The sequence below is a fragment of the Ambystoma mexicanum genome, chromosome 1p, assembly GCF_040938575.1.
Source record: "Ambystoma mexicanum isolate Mex_15411 chromosome 1p, UKY_AmexF1_1, whole genome shotgun sequence".
Classification (NCBI taxonomy): domain Eukaryota; kingdom Metazoa; phylum Chordata; class Amphibia; order Caudata; family Ambystomatidae; genus Ambystoma; species Ambystoma mexicanum.
In genome coordinates, this window is record NC_090921.1 from 1,073,492,008 (window position 1) to 1,073,510,866 (window position 18,859).

An 18,859-nucleotide genomic window follows, 5' to 3' on the forward strand; every position below is an offset into this window, starting at 1 on the left:
GACTCCAGGAGGGGATTTGCCATCATACCGGCACTGGCAATGCTGGTGTTGGTAATGAGGGCTTTTTTTGCTGGTGGGGCACTTGGGTTACCTCCAGCTTGCCCCACAGGCAAACCCGTAGTCGGGCGGTCTGGTAAAGTGCTGGTACTTTTACACCAGACCGCCCGACTCGTAATGAAGCCCAGTGTCTCTCCAGAAGCATGCTTTCCATAATGGTTGGGTCTGATTTGGGATATTTCAGTGCAGTATACCAAATTGTGTAAACTGGAAGCCCACTGGGGATTTCAAAATAAGGGCCTACTGGGAATGCCAAGATTGACTGAAACATAAAACTGAGAGCTAAATATCAGCATTAATGAAAAATTAATGTTAATCTTATTGGGAATATCAAACGCGGAATCTAGGGGAGTTGTCAAACTGGAAATTACAGGGAATGTTAAAGTGAAAGGTTGCTGGGGATGTTATACCTAATGTCATGTCTCTGTATATCATGACATGACATGATATTCATGTCATGATATTTAATGACATATTATGTCATGTAATGTTACATCATATCATGGCATGATATATTTCCTAACATGCCTATTATGCCATGTAATGCTATGTCATCTCAGGATATGTTTTACCATCTCATTATATATCATGACTTGTCATGCCATAGGTCATGACAAAAAAGTTATATCATGCCATGTGGCTATATGTTATGCCATGATAGATGGCATGACATATCATGGTATGTCACAGGACATGATGTAGCATGACATGTCTTGCTATATCAATCCATGATATTATGGCCTGATATATTAAGTATCCTAGCAAGGCCAGCATGACATATCTTTCATTATACCAACTCATCATCAGATCATATCAATGACACATATCATTATTGCATGCCAGGACATATGACGTAGAAAATGGCAATTATCGTATCATGACATGACATAGATATCAGCATTTTCCATCTAGGACTACTATTATGACAGCTCTGAATTTCTGGTTACAAAAGCAGAGCGAGCTCTAGACTTAGATTGGTCTTGGTGCTGCTGCAATGATAGGATTTGCACCAGCATAAGCACAGAGCTTGGGAGGATAGCTCAGGGGCAACACACTCGCCTTGGAAGCAAGACAACGCGTAGCAACACAGTTTCGATCCCTGGGCATGTGCTTAGAAACCTCTGGGTATTAAGTGTGTTATAAATAACCAATTATAATTATAACTACTTGGGTGCTTCCAATGTTAACAGTGGTAGTACACATATTGTAATTGCACCTGGACGTCTGCTGGGGCGTGTGTGCTTATTAAGCCCCAAACCAAAGATACGAATTGTTACTGCTTGAAACGTACCCGTATTCAGTGACTTCACTGGCAGTTCACATCTGGTGATAGCACCGGCACTATGACCAGTACAAAGTACGTTTTTGCTCCAGGCATATAACAAGTAATATATGTTTGCCATAAATTGTTTCTCAGAGAGAAGTGTTGTCAGAGCCCCCACTCAGACTTCTCTGCTTGCAGGCTAGCTGGGGCAGGATGAGCCAGGCAGTCCAGCTCTCGCAAGCCAAGCTGCGAGCTAATAGCAGATATTACATGGGAGTCCTCTCTTTCCTGCGGTGTCCACTGCTAGTTGCTGCCTTGCTCTAATCAAGGCTCCACACTGCCATTCAGAGCATTGTCCGTCCTTCTTTCCAGCACTAGGAGTAGAAGGAAAACCCTGCTAGTAAAGACTAGACAAGGACATGCGCTGATGGTTTACATGAACATAATGGAAAGCGGGCATGATGTGAGGCCTAACGGAACCGGGAAAATATTTACAAAGTGGACATCATTTTAGTTAGAAACAATGCTAAGCGATTTACAGGAAAATTGACATGCTATGCCAACTGCATATAATGGAGACTGGCAATGGTATGCTAGGTGGATATGATGGCATTAAATAACTGAGAATAATGTGAACTGGGAATGATATGCAAAGTAGGTTTGCCAGGAAATCTGTAATGATGTCCTTACAGTTGCAGCAGCGTTTTGGAAACTGTGAGTACTGAGTCAGTCTGCACCCTCTATTGACCCAGCTTGGAGGAGGAGGAGGTGCCTAATCTGCAAAACAGTCCTACACCACGCAGAGCGCAGCGGTGTGCAGCAGTGTGTTTTGTGTTGGAAACTGTGAGTACTGCGTCTGTCCGTACTCTCTACTGACCCAGCTTGGAGGAGGAGGAGGAGGTGCCTAATCTTCAAAATGATCCTACACCATTCCGAGCACAGTGGTGTGCAACAGTATATTTTGTCATGAAAACAGTGAGTACTGAGTCTGTCTGTACTCTCTACTGACCCAGCTTGGAGGAGGTGCCTAATCTTCAAAACAGTCCTACAGCGCGTGGAGCACAGTGGTGTGCACGAGTGTCTTTCGTGGTCGGGGTGAGGGACCAGGGCTGGACTGGGAACTAAAAGAGGCCCTGGAAATAATGACTGGGGACCAAAAGAGGCCCTGGAAATAAAGTTCAAAGTGGCCCCATATGACACATTTTCAGCAATCCCAATGCTTTTCCTATGAGAAAATTTGGAAATACCACACAAAAGAGGCCCAGGGTGCAGAGGCCCACCGGGAAATCTCCAGAGTTCCCTATAGGCCAGTCCACCCCTGTGAGGGACGCCTATTCCCGAACGAGGAAACACAGAGACAACGGAAGGTGCTGTGGGACGTATTGGCTTCTTCCTCACCAGCTGGAACTCAACATGCCCGCAGGTATCCGGGAGCACCAGTTGATAGACTTCTGCAGTGAACGGCGAGGTGAGCTGAATACTGACATTAAATAAGCTATTGGCGGACTGTCATCAGCACAAAGCTTGTCCAAAATCTGTTTGACAGTGAAGGCAATTGCTGAAAGTCTCCGGCAGATTGTTGCATATAGATACATTAGATCCTGTTTACGTTTTTGGGAGACGAGATGAGAAGTCTCAGACAGATACATATAGATACATTGGATCCTGTTTACGTTTTTGGGAGACGAGATGAGAAGTCTCAGACAGATTGCTGCATATAGATACATTAGATCCTGTTTACGTTTTTGGGCGACGAGATGAGAAGTCTCAGACAGATGCATATAGATACATTAGATCCTGTTTACGTTTTTGGGAGACGAGATGAGAAGTCTCAGACAGATACATATAGATACATTAGATCCTGTTTACGTTTTTGGGAGACGAGATGAGAAGTCTCAGACAGATACATATAGATACATTGGATCCTGTTTACGTTTTTGGGAGACGAGATGAGAAGTCTCAGACAGATACATATAGATACATTGGATCCTGTTTACGTTTTTGGGAGACGAGATGAGAAGTCTCAGACAGATTGCTGCATATAGATACATTAGATCCTGTTTACGTTTTTGGGAGACGAGATGAGAAGTCTCAGACAGATACATATAGATACATTGGATCCTGTTTACGTTTTTGGGAGACGAGATGAGAAGTCTCAGACAGATTGCTGCATATAGATACATTAGATCCTGTTTACGTTTTTGGGAGACGAGATGAGAAGTCTCAGACAGATACATATAGATACATTGGATCCTGTTTACGTTTTTGGGAGACGAGATGAGAAGTCTCAGACAGATACATATAGATACATTGGATCCTGTTTACGTTTTTGGGAGACGAGATGAGAAGTCTCAGACAGATTGCTGCATATAGATACATTAGATCCTGTTTACGTTTTTGGGAGACGAGATGAGAAGTCTCAGACAGATACATATAGATACATTGGATCCTGTTTACGTTTTTGGGAGACGAGATGAGAAGTCTCAGACAGATTGCTGCATATAGATACATTAGATCCTGTTTACGTTTTTGGGAGACGAGATGAGAAGTCTCAGACAGATACATATAGATACATTGGATCCTGTTTACGTTTTTGGGAGACGAGATGAGAAGTCTCAGACAGATACATATAGATACATTAGATCCTGTCTGCGTCTTTGGGAGACGAGACGAGAACACCACCAAATCAACTTCCAACAGTGAAATATAAATATAAGTAAAATTGAACCAAGAACGTTCCTTTTGCTTAGCGAAGAAATAGTCAAGTCTGCCAAGACCGTGAATTAGGCACCAAGCCTACTAGGCACATAGGTGTGAGTGCCGCACCATACCACGGCGAAGTGTGTGGGTCAATGGGAACCTATGGGAGCTCTTAGGGGCTACAGTCTACCGTGTACTGGTGCTTAAAAGCCCACAGTCGGTGAGTGTGGGCAAAAAGCCTTTGAACTGACTGTGGGGATTAGAAAATCACAAGGACAATCGACACCTCATGAACTAACTTAGTTACATACCCCACCAATTGGAACAAGGCTGTGCCGTAAATAGTACAGGGAGATTGCAGCTTGTAGTGCCTGGTATAACTAAGTACTACACACTGCGACTTTGAAATCTGAGCAGTGGACGGCAACGGTATGCCGGGAAAAATGAAAACAAGGAACAATAATTGCAACTTACGAAATAATGTACCCTTCCAAAAGAAGAAAAGGCCCGAAACGTCAACTTCGAAGGGAGCTAATGTTTCCTGCCCACTTCCGAGCTTGCTGCGAAAAACGCAGTCGGCAAATAATTCTAGCAAAAGTACTGCGTTTTTTTCTGGTGGGAACATAGGTCAAGATAATTGACAAACAACCTGAGAAGGGTAGTGTTTTGGCCACGATACCTGGCAAGGTGAACAGCCCAAATGGAAATGGTACAGCCGAATCACAGTTGGTGGCGATTGACAATAACAATTCCTTGTTGGAATTATGTTACACACTGCAAAAAACCCTGGCCCCTGACAAAATAGTCAGCATAACACCCGTGTCAGATGGCGAAGTGCTACAAAATCAAACACCTGATATCGGGGTAACAGATCAGGCGGCACCTAGCAGGCTTTACCCAACTAACTCTCAGGGACTCGCTGCCTCTCCTAATCTACACAACAGGCATGCGCAGACAAGGAGCTCTCGCGACACTGGAGATTTGCACAGTGCATACAACGAAATGCAAGACAACTATCATCCATCCAATTCCCACTAAAGGTTCTCCTAAAAATGTGAGGTGCAATATTAGAGGTAACTCCCTGTACTATAAACCACCAGGCCTTTGAAGATGATTGAGATCTGGATGCTTTGCTAGTGGTGGCCGCGCAAGAAGACGGGCACGCACCACTAGATCAGAATGGCGAAACGGATGTGGAAACATAGGAAGTGGAGCAAAACCTGACAGTGGGGGAAGTGAGTATTGCCGTACATGATGACTCCTCGATTTACCTCAGCAGAAAACAAAGAAGGCTATGAAACGCCAAAGGAATCCAAACCAAAATAAGATTAATGATCAAAATAAAGTGGCAAACGTTGTGGTTATTACTGGTTCACCTGAAAGAATTGCGCTCTCAGTGGTAGCTGCCACAAAACAAAAAGGAAAGCCAAAACGGTCTATTGAGAAAAAACTACCCAGACAAATGGGAAGGAACCTCACAAGCTGGCTGCGAAACGGGGTAAAAACTAACAGTACAAGAAGAAGAATCTATAGCTGCCTGTTGCAGTGTATCGTGCCCTGGTGATATTGCAGTCCAGCGCCAAGACTCTTTGGTGGCCCAGCCATTCCTCACGACACAGAGTTCCTTGGTGACAGCCCCGGGATGCAGGAATGGGAACAAAAAAACAACGTAGACCAAATGCCTTAACGACACACAAAGATCCAATCAGCTTAAGGAAAACTCCACGCACAATAATAACCAAATCAACAGATCGAATTTCTCGACACATTACACTTAATATTTCCACTAAGGCTTCTGGATACAAAGGATTTTGAATGTATAGAACCCATAAAGAACACGAAACATGCAATGCAATGAGTAGGGTTCATTGCAAACATGTAGAAGTGGTGGAGATGTTTCGTGAGTACAGTAAAAAGTTCATGGACATGGAATGTGGGATATGAACTGGATGCCAGGGAAAAACCTGAGCTGAGTAGCAACTACCCGCTGCACGCTCTTGCGACAATGCCTGATGCAAACAAGGCTCTGAATAATTTGCAATTAACTAAGGTTGCTACTAACCTGGCACAGGAGAACATATTGGGTACCTTGATATGGTTGGTTGGACTCACTGCTCAAAATCAACCATGTAAAGATTGAAGATGGACTATCTGTACATGGAACACCAGAGGGTTCAACCACCTACTAAGGGATATTGGCTCATTACCAGCTTTACAGGAAACTTGGCTGACGATCGAATTACATGTCGATGGATGCCAGGTTTTCCAAACCTTTGCATTAAAAGGAAAGGAGGGAAGACCAGTTCATGGCCTGGTGGCAGGGGATGAAAATGGTGTGAAAGCGTCCGCAATACACCTTTGCCCTGAAAATCCTTACGTTTGGCAGTGCACGTTAGTATGACAAATGGCAGATATGACTGCCTGATACTTACTGTGTATGACCCGCCTAAGAGTAATCACACATTAAAATAATGGAATCAATAGCGCAAGTTATTAGTACTGCCACTACGGCGTGCGTTTGATTATAGGTGGTGATATGAATGCCTATTGCGGATGTGAACTTTAATGTCTAGACACTGACTATGTTAGTTCAACAAGTAGCATGGCAAAAAAAAGAGTCAAAAAGACGTGTACTGGGTAGATTATTAATGAGACGGGGGATGCCGCATGCTGAATGGTCATGTGCGTGGGGACTAACCAGCAGGCCACAAATAAAAAAAATGAGGCTAAAACATCTATCCTTGACTACCTTTTTGCAAGCGATGAAGTAATCCTAAGTGTTAGAGAATTAATGATTGCTGAAATTGTGCACAGTGATCACACCATGCTCCAACCACTGGTTAATGGTAAGTCCACTGGAGAGGTACTGGCACGACTGGGAGACATAGAAGTCAGCCCTGGTGGCAACAGAGTCAGTTGGTTCCCAGTGATTAACGATAATATGCTGAAGTATATGCAAGAGCAGTATACGGCAGACAACCAGAATATATCAGCTATATCGGCCAGGATCTCTACTACAACTACACGCTTTGAGTCTATTAAGGCCACTTCTGCAATTAACTCTAGAGATAACCACCGAAATGCATACAATAGAGGAATTAGAAATGCCAAGAGGGATATAAGAAGGAAAATACGGAGGATAAATAATTTGCAGTTGCCTTTAAATAAATCCTGCAAGCGAATGCCCTCTATAAAACATAAATACCATAGGTGGGTGAAATGGTGGCGTAGCTTGCATAAAAATGCAAAATGACACCATCTATACGCAGTTGCCTCAACTAAAAACTTGAGCAAGATGTGGCAACTCCTGAATGAACGCAAAACCAAGAAAGCAGAGCAAATTATTAATTTGATCGGCACACACGAGTGGACACAACATATCAGTCGTGTCTTTGAAACCAACCAACGGTTGGTGAAATCAAAACTTGGTACCACCAAAGGTTACGAGCTAACACTTTGAAAAGACAGATATTGAGAATCTAATACGGAAGTTTAAAAAACCGAGAACACCCGGACCAAATGGTCTAGCAAATATTTTTCTAATAAATGATCCTGAGTACTGGTCCAAATTATTATTCGACCTATTCACCAAAGTTTCAGAAGAAGGGAAAATTACCGTTTGCTGGCCATGTTAGATGTCTCAGGGAAGGTATTTGCGTCCTAACCAAGTGGGTAGACCAAAATCACGAGCTGGACAATTTCCAGATGGGCTTCCGACCAGGGTCAAGTACTACGCACTGCTTAAAAATAATGGACAGACTAATAAAGGAAATGAAAGGGAAAAATGGCCTGTACTTATATGCAGCTATGATAGACTTCAGTGCTGCGTTCGATACCGTCTACCGGAATTTCTCATGGACCAAGTTCGACAAGTTAGGTTGTTCAACTAATATATTAAATGTTGTACGTGGACTGTACGAACATACCCATGTCCAGGTGCGTTTGGACAGCAGGGCCTCATTTTCAGAACCTGTGTAGACTAGTAGGGGGTGAGGCAGGGCTGTGTAGTGGCACCCCTGCTGTTCACTATTTGCCTTGCAGACTTGGCTCGGGAGTTGGCAAAATTGAATAACTGCCCACCAAAATTTCAAAACACCAAGGTGAACGGTATCCTCTATGCTGACAATATGATTGTGATCACACTCACACAGGCATAAAGAGATCCCTATTGGAGCTGCATAATTATGCTGTGCCAATGGTTTACTTAAAGCCATGAAAAAAAAAAAAAATTCTGCGTTTTGCGCATAAAGAAAAAAAGAGTGCCTAAGATTGTAATCAGAGAACAGCTGGTAGCCCAGGTATATAGTTGTAAATACCTGGGCATTACATGGACTACTGAAGGGGGCTATGCTGAGCTCATCCAGGAGAAGAGTAGGAAGGCAGTGATATTAACTGCCATGATTCTAAAGATTGTCAGAGAGAGCTTCGAGTTTAGTTATCAAGGGATTCTCCTCCTGTATAAAGAGTGTTTCTGTGCTACAATACTATATGGTATGGATGCAATCTGTCTTGGATGAAAGTATTGGAGAGCTATACTTGGTCTTGGCCTGAGTGTGTCAATTGAACTGCTAAGGCTAGAGCTGGGGCTAATTGCGTTGCCAGCGCAGGCGATGAAAAGAAGGGGCCTACTACACATACAATCCAAAACTTCGCCAGGATGTCCTCTTCTAAAATTATTGGGCGAACCCCACCATAGCAAGGAACACGATAATTTCACAAATTGGGGGAAAGATTACTACCGCTTTCAAAAACTGTACGTCAACAAATTGGAAAAGTGGGACTGGCTGCCAAATTACACCCACTTAGAAAAGAAAATGGGGAGATGCAAAAGCTAACCCACGTGTATCGGTCCCCTCAGGGCTACCTAAGGCTGTGTTCATCACATGAGAACATTCTTGCTGCTACTTGGAATAAACAAGTTGCCTGTCTTGGCATGTATAAGCCAGAATTAGGAATGCCTGCCAAGCAGCGGTCTTGCCACATGTGTACCTTTCAACATAGTCAAGAAAGGGGAAAACACGTGCTAACTGAAGGCCCAGTAGATGGGCCAATTTACATGAACATGCTGGACAAATTGTATGTGACTATGACAACATTAAGAGCGAACCGTTTTGGTCATATTGGTTAAACACGGCTGACAAACCACCACACATTGGGCCTCATTACGACCCAGGCGGTAAGGGGTTAACGGCGCCGTAAAAGGTGGCGGCGGGGTTAACCCCTTACCGCCTAATTACGAGGTCCCTTTGCGGGTCCCTACCTTAACGGCTGGTTTTACCAGCCGTTAAAGATTGGACCTGCAAAGGGACCTTGGAGGTAATTATGGTACTGCAATATGCGGTCCCGTAACTACCGCCTTCCCCATTTCCATTGAGGCCTATGGGGGCAAAAATGGGAATGGGGAAGGGCCAATGGTGAATGGGGAATTACCGCCCCACCAACCTTGGAATGGGGCGGTAATTCCGCCATTCACCATGGCGGAATCGTTAAAATACCGGCGGAAACCCTGGCGCTAGTAGCGCGATGGTTACCGCCTGGGTCGTAATGAGGCCCATTGCACTTTATAATGTTTGGACTAACTTTAATTCATGTCTGAAATAGAAATGCACTTTGCAATTCTCAGCATAATTACTATGGTCCAATATTATGAAATATACTGTATAAAAAAGTCTTGCTTTGACATGGTGCTATTAAGATACCTTTCTATGGAATTGTACTGTATTGTAAGTATATATGCTATATATATATGCTATAAATGTTTATTTATAAAATTAATTTTGTTTGACATGTGAAAAGTTCGATAGGACTGTACACATTAAAACTACATTTTAAAAGTAATGATGTTCTCACTAGGAATACTGAAAACTTGTAATTATGTCAGCTTTGTACAAATAAACGTGCAAAAAGAAAATAAATATGTGGCGGAAGGGCCTAGAGATGAAGGGTGTCACGACTTGGCCTTCTGCGCGTAGTCATCTGTGGGCACCGGGAGTGAGGGACCAGATTCAGAATCATAATCTGGATAGATTTCAGAACTGGTTTGAGGCGGGGCTGACGCGGGTGGGCCAGCTGTGGAGGGATGGTCAGTTTATCTCCATAGTGGATTTGGAGAAGGAGCTGGGAATAGGGGAGGTGTCCGTCTTCTCATACCTGCAGTTGAAGGGGCTAGTCAGGCTACAATATGCAGGGGAAATGGTGCAAAGAGAGCTCACCCCCTTAGAAAAGGTCTTAGACGTGTGTGGGAAATGAGAGGTCTAATTTCTTCCTTATCCGGCGCAGTGATGGAAGTTGGTAGGGGGACAATTGAAAAGCTCTGGACCAGGTAGCAGAGGGACTTGGGTCTTCAACTTGATGGTGCGCAATGGCATATAATGTGTGGTAAGACATTCAGGGTCTCCATTGCATGCCAGTATGTACTTCATGCGATAAAATTGCTGCACAGATGGCAGTACGACCCGATCCGCTCTTCCAGGATGTTTCCTAATGTGAGCCCACTTCGCTGGCATGGATGCAGTGAGCGGGCTAATTACTGGCACATGTGGTGGGGCTGTGAGAGCGTTAAAATTTACTGGGATGAGGTTCTCGGGTGGATCAAAGAGCTGGATGGGGTCTTCAGAGCTAAGTCGCCGTTGCTGGCTTTGTTTGGTCTGGAAGGCAACGAGGGGGAATATACTAGTCTTCCACGTTTACCACATTTTCTGTTGTTAGTGGGAAGAAGCATGCTTAGCGATGCACTGGGAAAAGCTATTGCTCCCGTGCAAGAATGAATGGATAAACGTGGGCAGGAACATATATGTGCTGGAAAGGATCACAGCTGCGATACACGAGAACCGAGGGAATCTCGAAATCTCGAACCCGAGTGGGCGAGTTTCGAGCTAAATACATGCCGGGTGATCAAACATCAGGAAATGGGGGGCCTGGACTGGGACTGAGAAGAATGTGGAGAATGTGGGGGGAGGAAGGTGACACGCAGTGTGCAAGTGGGGAAGACAGTCTATGGTAAAGGAGTTTGGAGGAAAGTCAGGCTTTCATGTGCTGACGAGGGGATGAAAATTAATATTTCTGGTTTGCCCAGGGTCAGAGGGCAGGGTTAATATGTTTTGGGGTTGGAGGGAGAACACCTACAGGGGGTGATATGGGAGGCCATTACCAAAGTGGTTCTGCAATTTCTTGCTTATGTCTTTTTATCTGGCCGTACTGTGCTTTGTTTCTGTTCTTGCAAAAAAAAAGTCAATAAAGCTGCATCATAAAAAAAGAAAGTAAAGGGATTACATAATTTGATCTACATTTTTGGCACCATGTAATGGCACTGCAAGTCTGATTATTACACATATCACATCCTGGCTTTGCAAAGACACAGGCACGCGTGCAGGCAACTACACTTGCCACTCTCACTACTCACTCCAAAGGTGTGCTCGTCCACTGCTTCCACGCTGTTGCCAAAGGTGCTGTTGCTCCCGCCTGGTGGTGAAAATACAGCATAATAATCAAATGTTCAAAAAATGATGCTATCCCGGAGTATTACAAATAAACTCTAAGCAGAATGACACAGAGCATGCATGATGTCATATTTGTATCAGGTAACATCTTGGATGCATTTCATTTCTTTTAAGAATGTACGCACAGATTTAAAGCAAACCTGTTTGTATGGCTGACCATTGCCTGAGAATACCCAGTCCTATTAATACCCCGTTGGATGGTATCTTTCAGCCTGGCATAGTGCTCAAATGAATCGTTTCTTAATGTACTTGCCATGTCAGAAGTGGAGCTGATTGATATTATACAGAAGAATTGAGTTCTCAATTGTATTAGCCACTTTTGCGCAGCACTTGCCAAATGCACAAATAGCATGTCATATATTTGTGCAGGGCCCCTGCCTGCTCTAACACTGTGCAGAGCTCGCAAATGCAATCTCAGGAGCTTAATAAAATGAGATGACATTATGTGCGAAGCAATCAGAATATGTTGTTCCCAATAAAAAAGCTCCTTCTTCAACTCCCACGTGTACAAGAGGCGATAAGCAAGGGAGCAGGGGTCTGATCAGGACATGTGTACAGAGAGGATGTTCACACAGGAGGTGCTTGGGGTCCAGCAGCTGTTATCTCTATTAGCGACAATGGCAAAGATGTGTTGTCCAAAATGGTCACATCACCAATAACCAGAGATCTGACAAAAAGGTAGCCTATCACACTAACAGCTTAATTCTTCTCTGGGCAAAGAATACAGCAGAGAGTGCACGTCCGCATTTGCCTCCGTGGTGGGTGGGGATCTCTGCGCGATTCACCTGGATATCCACATGGAGCAGTGAATCCGGACGGAGCCCAGGTTGCCATGCCTGGGTCCTTTCCATGCAGATAATCCAAATGGACCTTGGCGGGATCCGTACACTGCGCACATGGCAAATGCCAGTAATGGCAAATGCCATGAAAAAACATGGCGGTTGTCATTACAATTGATCCTGTAGGATTCCGCCAGCTGTTTAGCAGGTACTAAAAAAGCTGGCAAAGTCCGTCAGAATCCTGCCGCTGCAGAGAGTCATGAGAACTCCCCGCAAAAGGTGAGAAAACACGCAGTAGTGCGGACTTCCCTCCATGTTTCCTACTCCTTGAATACCAGAAAGAGGAGGAAGCGGAAAAACAATGGAACACATTTGCAATATGTTTTCTCCCATTTATTATGTGACTAGAAGATAGTATTTGGGACAAACCAATACAAGTATACAACATCACTTGCCCATACAAAGATGGCCCCCGCAACTGATTAAGACATAGTATCGGGGAAGGACAGGACCTGGGGCTGCTATTCTGGATTGAAAAACAAGCTCTTTCATCCACATAATTAAGAAAAATCAATTCATGTTATGTTGCTACTCTAAGCATAGGCCATCTCCTCAGCTCAGATTAGACATATTTTGGGAATGTTTACGGGAGATTGTAATTGTTAATGTCTACACTCACAAAAATCAAGCAAATCCCAGGTGAATGTGAACACTCTGCACTGCTCTGTCACTGTTGCTTACATTCTAAGTATTGGACAAGTCGGTGGTGGGTGAAACTGTGCTGTAATGCAGCTGAATTTGTCTCAGCTAATGGCCAAATGGATTCAGTAGGGGAGTACAATCTATAAGGAAGGTTAGGGGTGGAGAGGGAGTGGGAGCCCGATTTATGGCAGTGATCCAGAAGAGTATCATAGAACTATTTCCCAAATCTTAGACCTGTTTTCAGAATAACAAATGCTCCTCCTGATCAAAGAACTTGGATGCAAGTGTGCCGTGAAGAGTCTGACCATCAGCTGGTAAAAAGCATATCTTTGGATCTGGTTTTGGTTTTAAAATCTATTTCAGGTTCAGGGGTTCAAATAACGCCATGGGTTACTCAGCCATTTCTCCTTCCAAGATAACTGAAGCTTCACACTACAAAAAAACAAATTCACCCTCCAAGGAAACTCCACCAATCGAGCCAAAGTCGACAACTGTCTGAATAACCTGAAGCTTGATGGTTTCATGTCTCAGTTCTCCAAGATGACCCACACAGCATAACACCAGCTTGCACACCTCGCCGCAAAATGAAGCTTTGTACCCCTTCAGAACAGTTGTCCAAGCCTGCATACCTTCCACCTTGTTGAACGGAAAGGCCTCCTTGCGGGAGCACCAAATTCCATCTTGGCCCCTCTGATAGCAGTCCCGCTTGCTTCAGCACGCCACATCCGACAACTAAGACAATGCAACCACATCACCCCCATCCTTAAGGACAGAAGTGGCTACTCCTTCAAGCAGACGTTGTGTTCAAGACAGCCTGCATCACCTACAAAGCAGTCAACACTAATACGCCACTCTCCCTGGACAAGAAACTCACCATCTTGCGGAGGCCAATACAGTCAACACTAATATGCCACTCTCCCTGGACAAGAAACTCACCATCTCGCGGAGGCCAATACAGTCAACACTAATACGCCACTCTCCCTGGACAAGAAACTCACCATCTTGCGGAGGCCAATACAGTCAACACTAATACGACACTCTCTGGACAAGAAACCCACCATCTCGTGGAGGCCAATACAGTCAACACTAATACGCCACTCTCCCTGGACAAGAAACTCACCATCTCGCGGAGGCCAATGCAGTCAACACTAATACGCCACTTTCCCTGGTCAAGAAACTCACCATCTCGCGGAGGCCAATACACCACCAGGGGTCACATTAGGACCAGACTTTAAATAATGAACTACAAGAGGGGAAATCCTAAGAAACAGTCCCTTGCATGCCTCTGTAAAAAGTTACCACTGCAGATTAGACGGCCCCCTTCCATCCTACACTGCAGGAAAGACCGGAAGGCCCCATTCTTCAAAGAACATCTTGCCAATTACTGATTACTGCGCTCAAACATATTTCTCCACCTTCAAAATTTCACTGTTCCCTGCTTTCCTCACCCTTTTCAGCTGCCAGCACCACACCCTCTCTGTGATTCCCCAGGCAGATCCCTTGCGTACAGTACACCGTTGATTCAGAGTTTGTGCATTATAAATCTGTAAATGCAGATATGTTTTTGCTCTAAGACGGAGCTCTAAGACGGAGGTCTTGAGACATATGCATTTATCTTTAAGGGGTGTGGCTAGCGGCCATGCAGCAGACAAGCAATCTCCCCAAGCTCCTGCATGGTCCGCTATTCAATAGGCATAAAACCACAGTGATTTTGGTTACTATGTAAACTTGTCAGTGGTCCTCTGGTAGTGCGGCACAAGCGGTCATCAGAGGAGAGGAGCGGGAACCAGGACCCTGGGTGGGGGAATATCCTTGGAACCTTCATGGGGTGCTCCAATTACACTGCATCTTTCATGGACATAGTTTGACACCCCAGGGGATGTCACTGTCCCTAGTTGACTTTGCCTGCTCCCGCAGTTACCTTGAGGGTGGTTTGTGCTGCTGTGCTACTTTTCTCTTTGTGCACCAGCAGAAACTGGAATTATTAGATTCTCCACCGCCAGTGATGATCCGACTGCTCTGCCTGCACTGCAGGTCTATCCTAGAAACCTCTCGGCTCATTGTTGGAGACCGCCAACCCATACACTCACTGGGCACCAGTGTCTCTGACTTAACAGAGCCCATAATCTCACTACGGTCATAATTCACATATTGGCATTTCACCCCTACTTAGTCATGCCAGAGAAACATAGCAGGGACAAACCCAAACAGACTGTCATGGAAGCCTACACGTGCAAGGCAGGGCACAACAACACCACTCCAATTGACGGACAACCAGCCGTAGCACCACCCACCCCCTGCTCGACCAACAGGAGGATGCCTGAACCCTTGCTGCCATTGCAGCCCTGCAGGTGTCACTTGAACATAAGATTGATGCAGTCATAGTGGACGTCGGCTTACTCAGGCAGGATGTGAAGTCATTGGCTGAATGACTGGGCACAGCGGGAACACAGGTTCAGGAAAATACAAGTATAGCTGGTGTGAAGTCGGATGTGAGAGAACTGACAGATAAAGTCAAAATTCTGGAAAGCCGCACTGAAGATGCGGAAGGCAGAGCTAGAGGAATAATATCAGGATTCTTGGCCTACCAGAAGGGAAGAGGGGTGACCCCACGTCATATGTGGCGAACCTATTACTGCAAGAAGTAGGCCCGGGCACGCTCTCACAGGGTTTTGCGGCTGAGCGTACGCACAGATCCTTGGTCAGGAGACCTGCCCCTGAGGCCCCTCCCCAGCCTCTTGTTGAAAGAGTTATTTTGAACTACAGAGACTGGGAAATTATACTCGCTTTTTGCAGAGATGGGGGTATGATGCAAAGAGCCACCTCAATGCTTTCCATCTACCCGAACTAAACTTTGCAAGTGCAAAAAATGCATGCCCATGTTTAATCCCACCAAGGAACGACCATGCAAGATGAACCTGTGGTACGTGCTGATATACCCTGCCAAGCTCAAGGTGCCATACAAAGGCAAATCCCACTTCTTTGAGAACACTAATGATGCACATGATTGGATGGACATGAATGGAATTGCACCGCTCCCAATGAGGGGAAACAAATGATCATACATAGCACTCAGCTGCGGCACAGAAGTATCCACGGATTATTGCCCGAAACTGCATTAATAATTAGAAGATTGCAGGAGGTTGGAGCCTCTACGCAGCTCAGACGTTGGGGTAGACCTGGCAGGCTGCCTGCTAGTGCTGCCACTGCACACCTACAGACACAGATTTTTAAGATTTTTAAGATACCAATTTGAAGTTGTCTAGCAGCTGCACACCACCATTGAGGGTTAGGAGAAGGGTGGGCGGAGATGCGACTCTGCCTGAATATGCGGCATGCTATTGTTAAGGGGTTTGAGGGAATGATCTCTTTGTTCCTACTACTTTTACTTCTTTTCTTCTGGTTTCCTCTTTTGTTCTGTTCATTCTGCCTTTTGCCCCCTTCGAACTATACTCCTGATGTATTGACAATCGACTAAGCGCAGACACTGCCCATCTTTCAGATTGTGCCTATAGCCCTGTCCATGTGGCCACTTCCCAATTTCATGTTGCTGCATAGCTGGGCCCAGGGCACCCTGTTAGGGTGATGCAAGCTCATCGGAGCTCCAGAACCTCATGGCTTATGTTGTGAGAGCAGTCACTTGGAATGTGAGGAGCCTTAATAGTTTTGTGAAGTGGAACAAGGTGCTGACCTATCTGGGCAAACACAAGATTGAGGTTTCAATATTGCAAGAAATGCACCTCACTGCTGAAAGGCAGAACGTGATCGCCAAGAAATGGGGGTGGGGTGACCTTCGGTTCCACTCATTCTGCATATGCCACAGGAGTCATTAAGATTGCACCATCTGTACCTTTTAGAGAACTGCAGACTAAGAAAGATGAGGGCAGGATGGTGCAAGTCCACAGATTACTTGAGAACAGAGACATATGCATAATCAATACATATGCTCCAAATCATGATGCCACCATCTTCTTTAACTCCTTGTACCCTAGATTGTCCCATTATAGAGGAGGTTTATGGGTCTGGTGCAGGGATTTCAATTGTACACTTAAACCAGCCATAGAGATATCAGACACTAAGCATAGGAAACCTGCCCTGCCTGCCAAGCCCTAAGTTCCTTGTCACAACACATCCGACTAGTTGACATCTAGACGTCTCCCCACGGGGATACCCAAGGCTAGTCACATACTCTGCACCTCACGTGGTACATACACCCATTGACTACATATTCACTGGCAACAAGACTCTTGGTGAATTTATAGATGCAGACTATAAAGCCAGAGTTATCTCAGACCATGACCTGCCCCATGTCACATGACAAAGAACATCCTTTAGACCACAGATACCCACTTGGAGACTGAGAGATGAAGCATTACAAGACGATGCTTTAAGGGAACATATTAGAGACCTGATCACTGACTCCTTCAAAACTAACACTGGCAGCGTGATGAGATTTAGCACACTCTGGGATACTTTTCAATAGGTGAGCTTGCTGGTATTAGGAGAGATTTAATGCATACCCTCTGCGGGTCAGAAGCTGAACCAGAATGCAGGAACATGCATGAAGGGATGGTGGCTATAAACATCACAGAGTTCAAACAGAGGTGTATCGCTAACTGGGACAGGCTTGGCAAGTTTGACATTACCAAATACACTGAAAAGCTACATGAGGGAAGTGATAAACTGGGGCAATTGTTAGCATTGTTGTGTCAAAATGAAGAGAAAAGGAAAATGATAGCTGCTATAAACAGTGCGGAGCCACTTGGCGAGCCCAGACCAAAATCTACCACACTTTCTTTAGATACGATGGCTCTGTACTCTACTGATGACTGCAGTGACAAGGCAGACCTCAAGGAGGCCATGTCCCAGATCAAATTGCCTCACCTAGCTAGGAACATGCCAACACCCTTGATGACCCACTTCCAGTAGAAGAGCTGATGTCCACCATCAAGCCCCTACCATTGGGCAAACAACCAGAGCGGGTAGATTACCTGGTGAATTCTATAAGGAATTTGCAGAAGAGCTTGTGCCTAGACTCTTGGAGATGCTGGAGGAGGCATATGAAGTGGCTTTCTTCCCCCAAGCTTGAAGGAGTGCATTATTACCCATACTCAAACTTAACAAACCTCCACTTGAGTGTGGCTCATACAGGCCTTTATCAATGGTCAATCAGGATTGTAAAATCCTCACGACCCTCCTTGCGAACAGACTGAAAATATAATAAGTGTTTTGATACACCCAGAACAGACTGGGTATGTTCCACGGAGGTACACCTCCTGGAACATGTGAAGGCTGCATCACATTATTGAGAGGACCATGCCTCTTAAGAATCCCTATGCAATAGCCTCGCTGGATGCCATCAAAGCGCTTGACTCAGTCACATGGGACTGGCTCTATGCCACCTTACAGCAGTTTGCATTGGGAAGGGAGTTCTGAAATGGGTGAAGCTGGTCTACGCTAGACTCATGGCCAGAGTGAAGACAGGCAGGCATATCTCTGCAGAGTGGGGGAGTTAAAAAAGGTACAGAGCAGTGATGCCCGCTGTCTCCAATGTTATTTATTCTCACCATGGAACCTCTTGCTGTGTTCCTGAGGGTGGAATATGTGGACGCTGCTATCACTATAGATGGGGTGACGCATGTGGTGTCATTGTACACCGATTACGTGTTTCTTTATATACAGCATGCAGTAGTCAATCTACAGTACATACTGGAGGTCTTGGATCACTTTGCTGAGCTCTCAGGCATAACTATTAGTTGCAATAAATCCAGACGGTTCCTACTTCCAAGCCTGCGGGAACTAAACAGCGAGCAACTTCCCAAGTTGGAACTGAAACTTTCAGATACCTTGAATTAAAT

At 45.1% G+C, this 18,859-nt stretch overlaps 1 protein-coding gene across 2 annotated transcripts in view; it reads right to left on the reverse strand.

Annotated features, from left to right (window-relative positions):
- NTRK1 (neurotrophic receptor tyrosine kinase 1) overlaps positions 1 to 18,859 on the reverse strand; it is a 336,100-nt gene that overhangs the window by 106,290 nt on the left and 210,951 nt on the right. For both annotated transcript variants that reach the window (XM_069604563.1, XM_069604566.1), the window contains exon 10: positions 11,424 to 11,482. In XM_069604563.1, the coding sequence (XP_069460664.1) occupies positions 11,424 to 11,482 (59 nt within the window). The remainder of the gene's footprint in view (positions 1 to 11,423; positions 11,483 to 18,859) is intronic.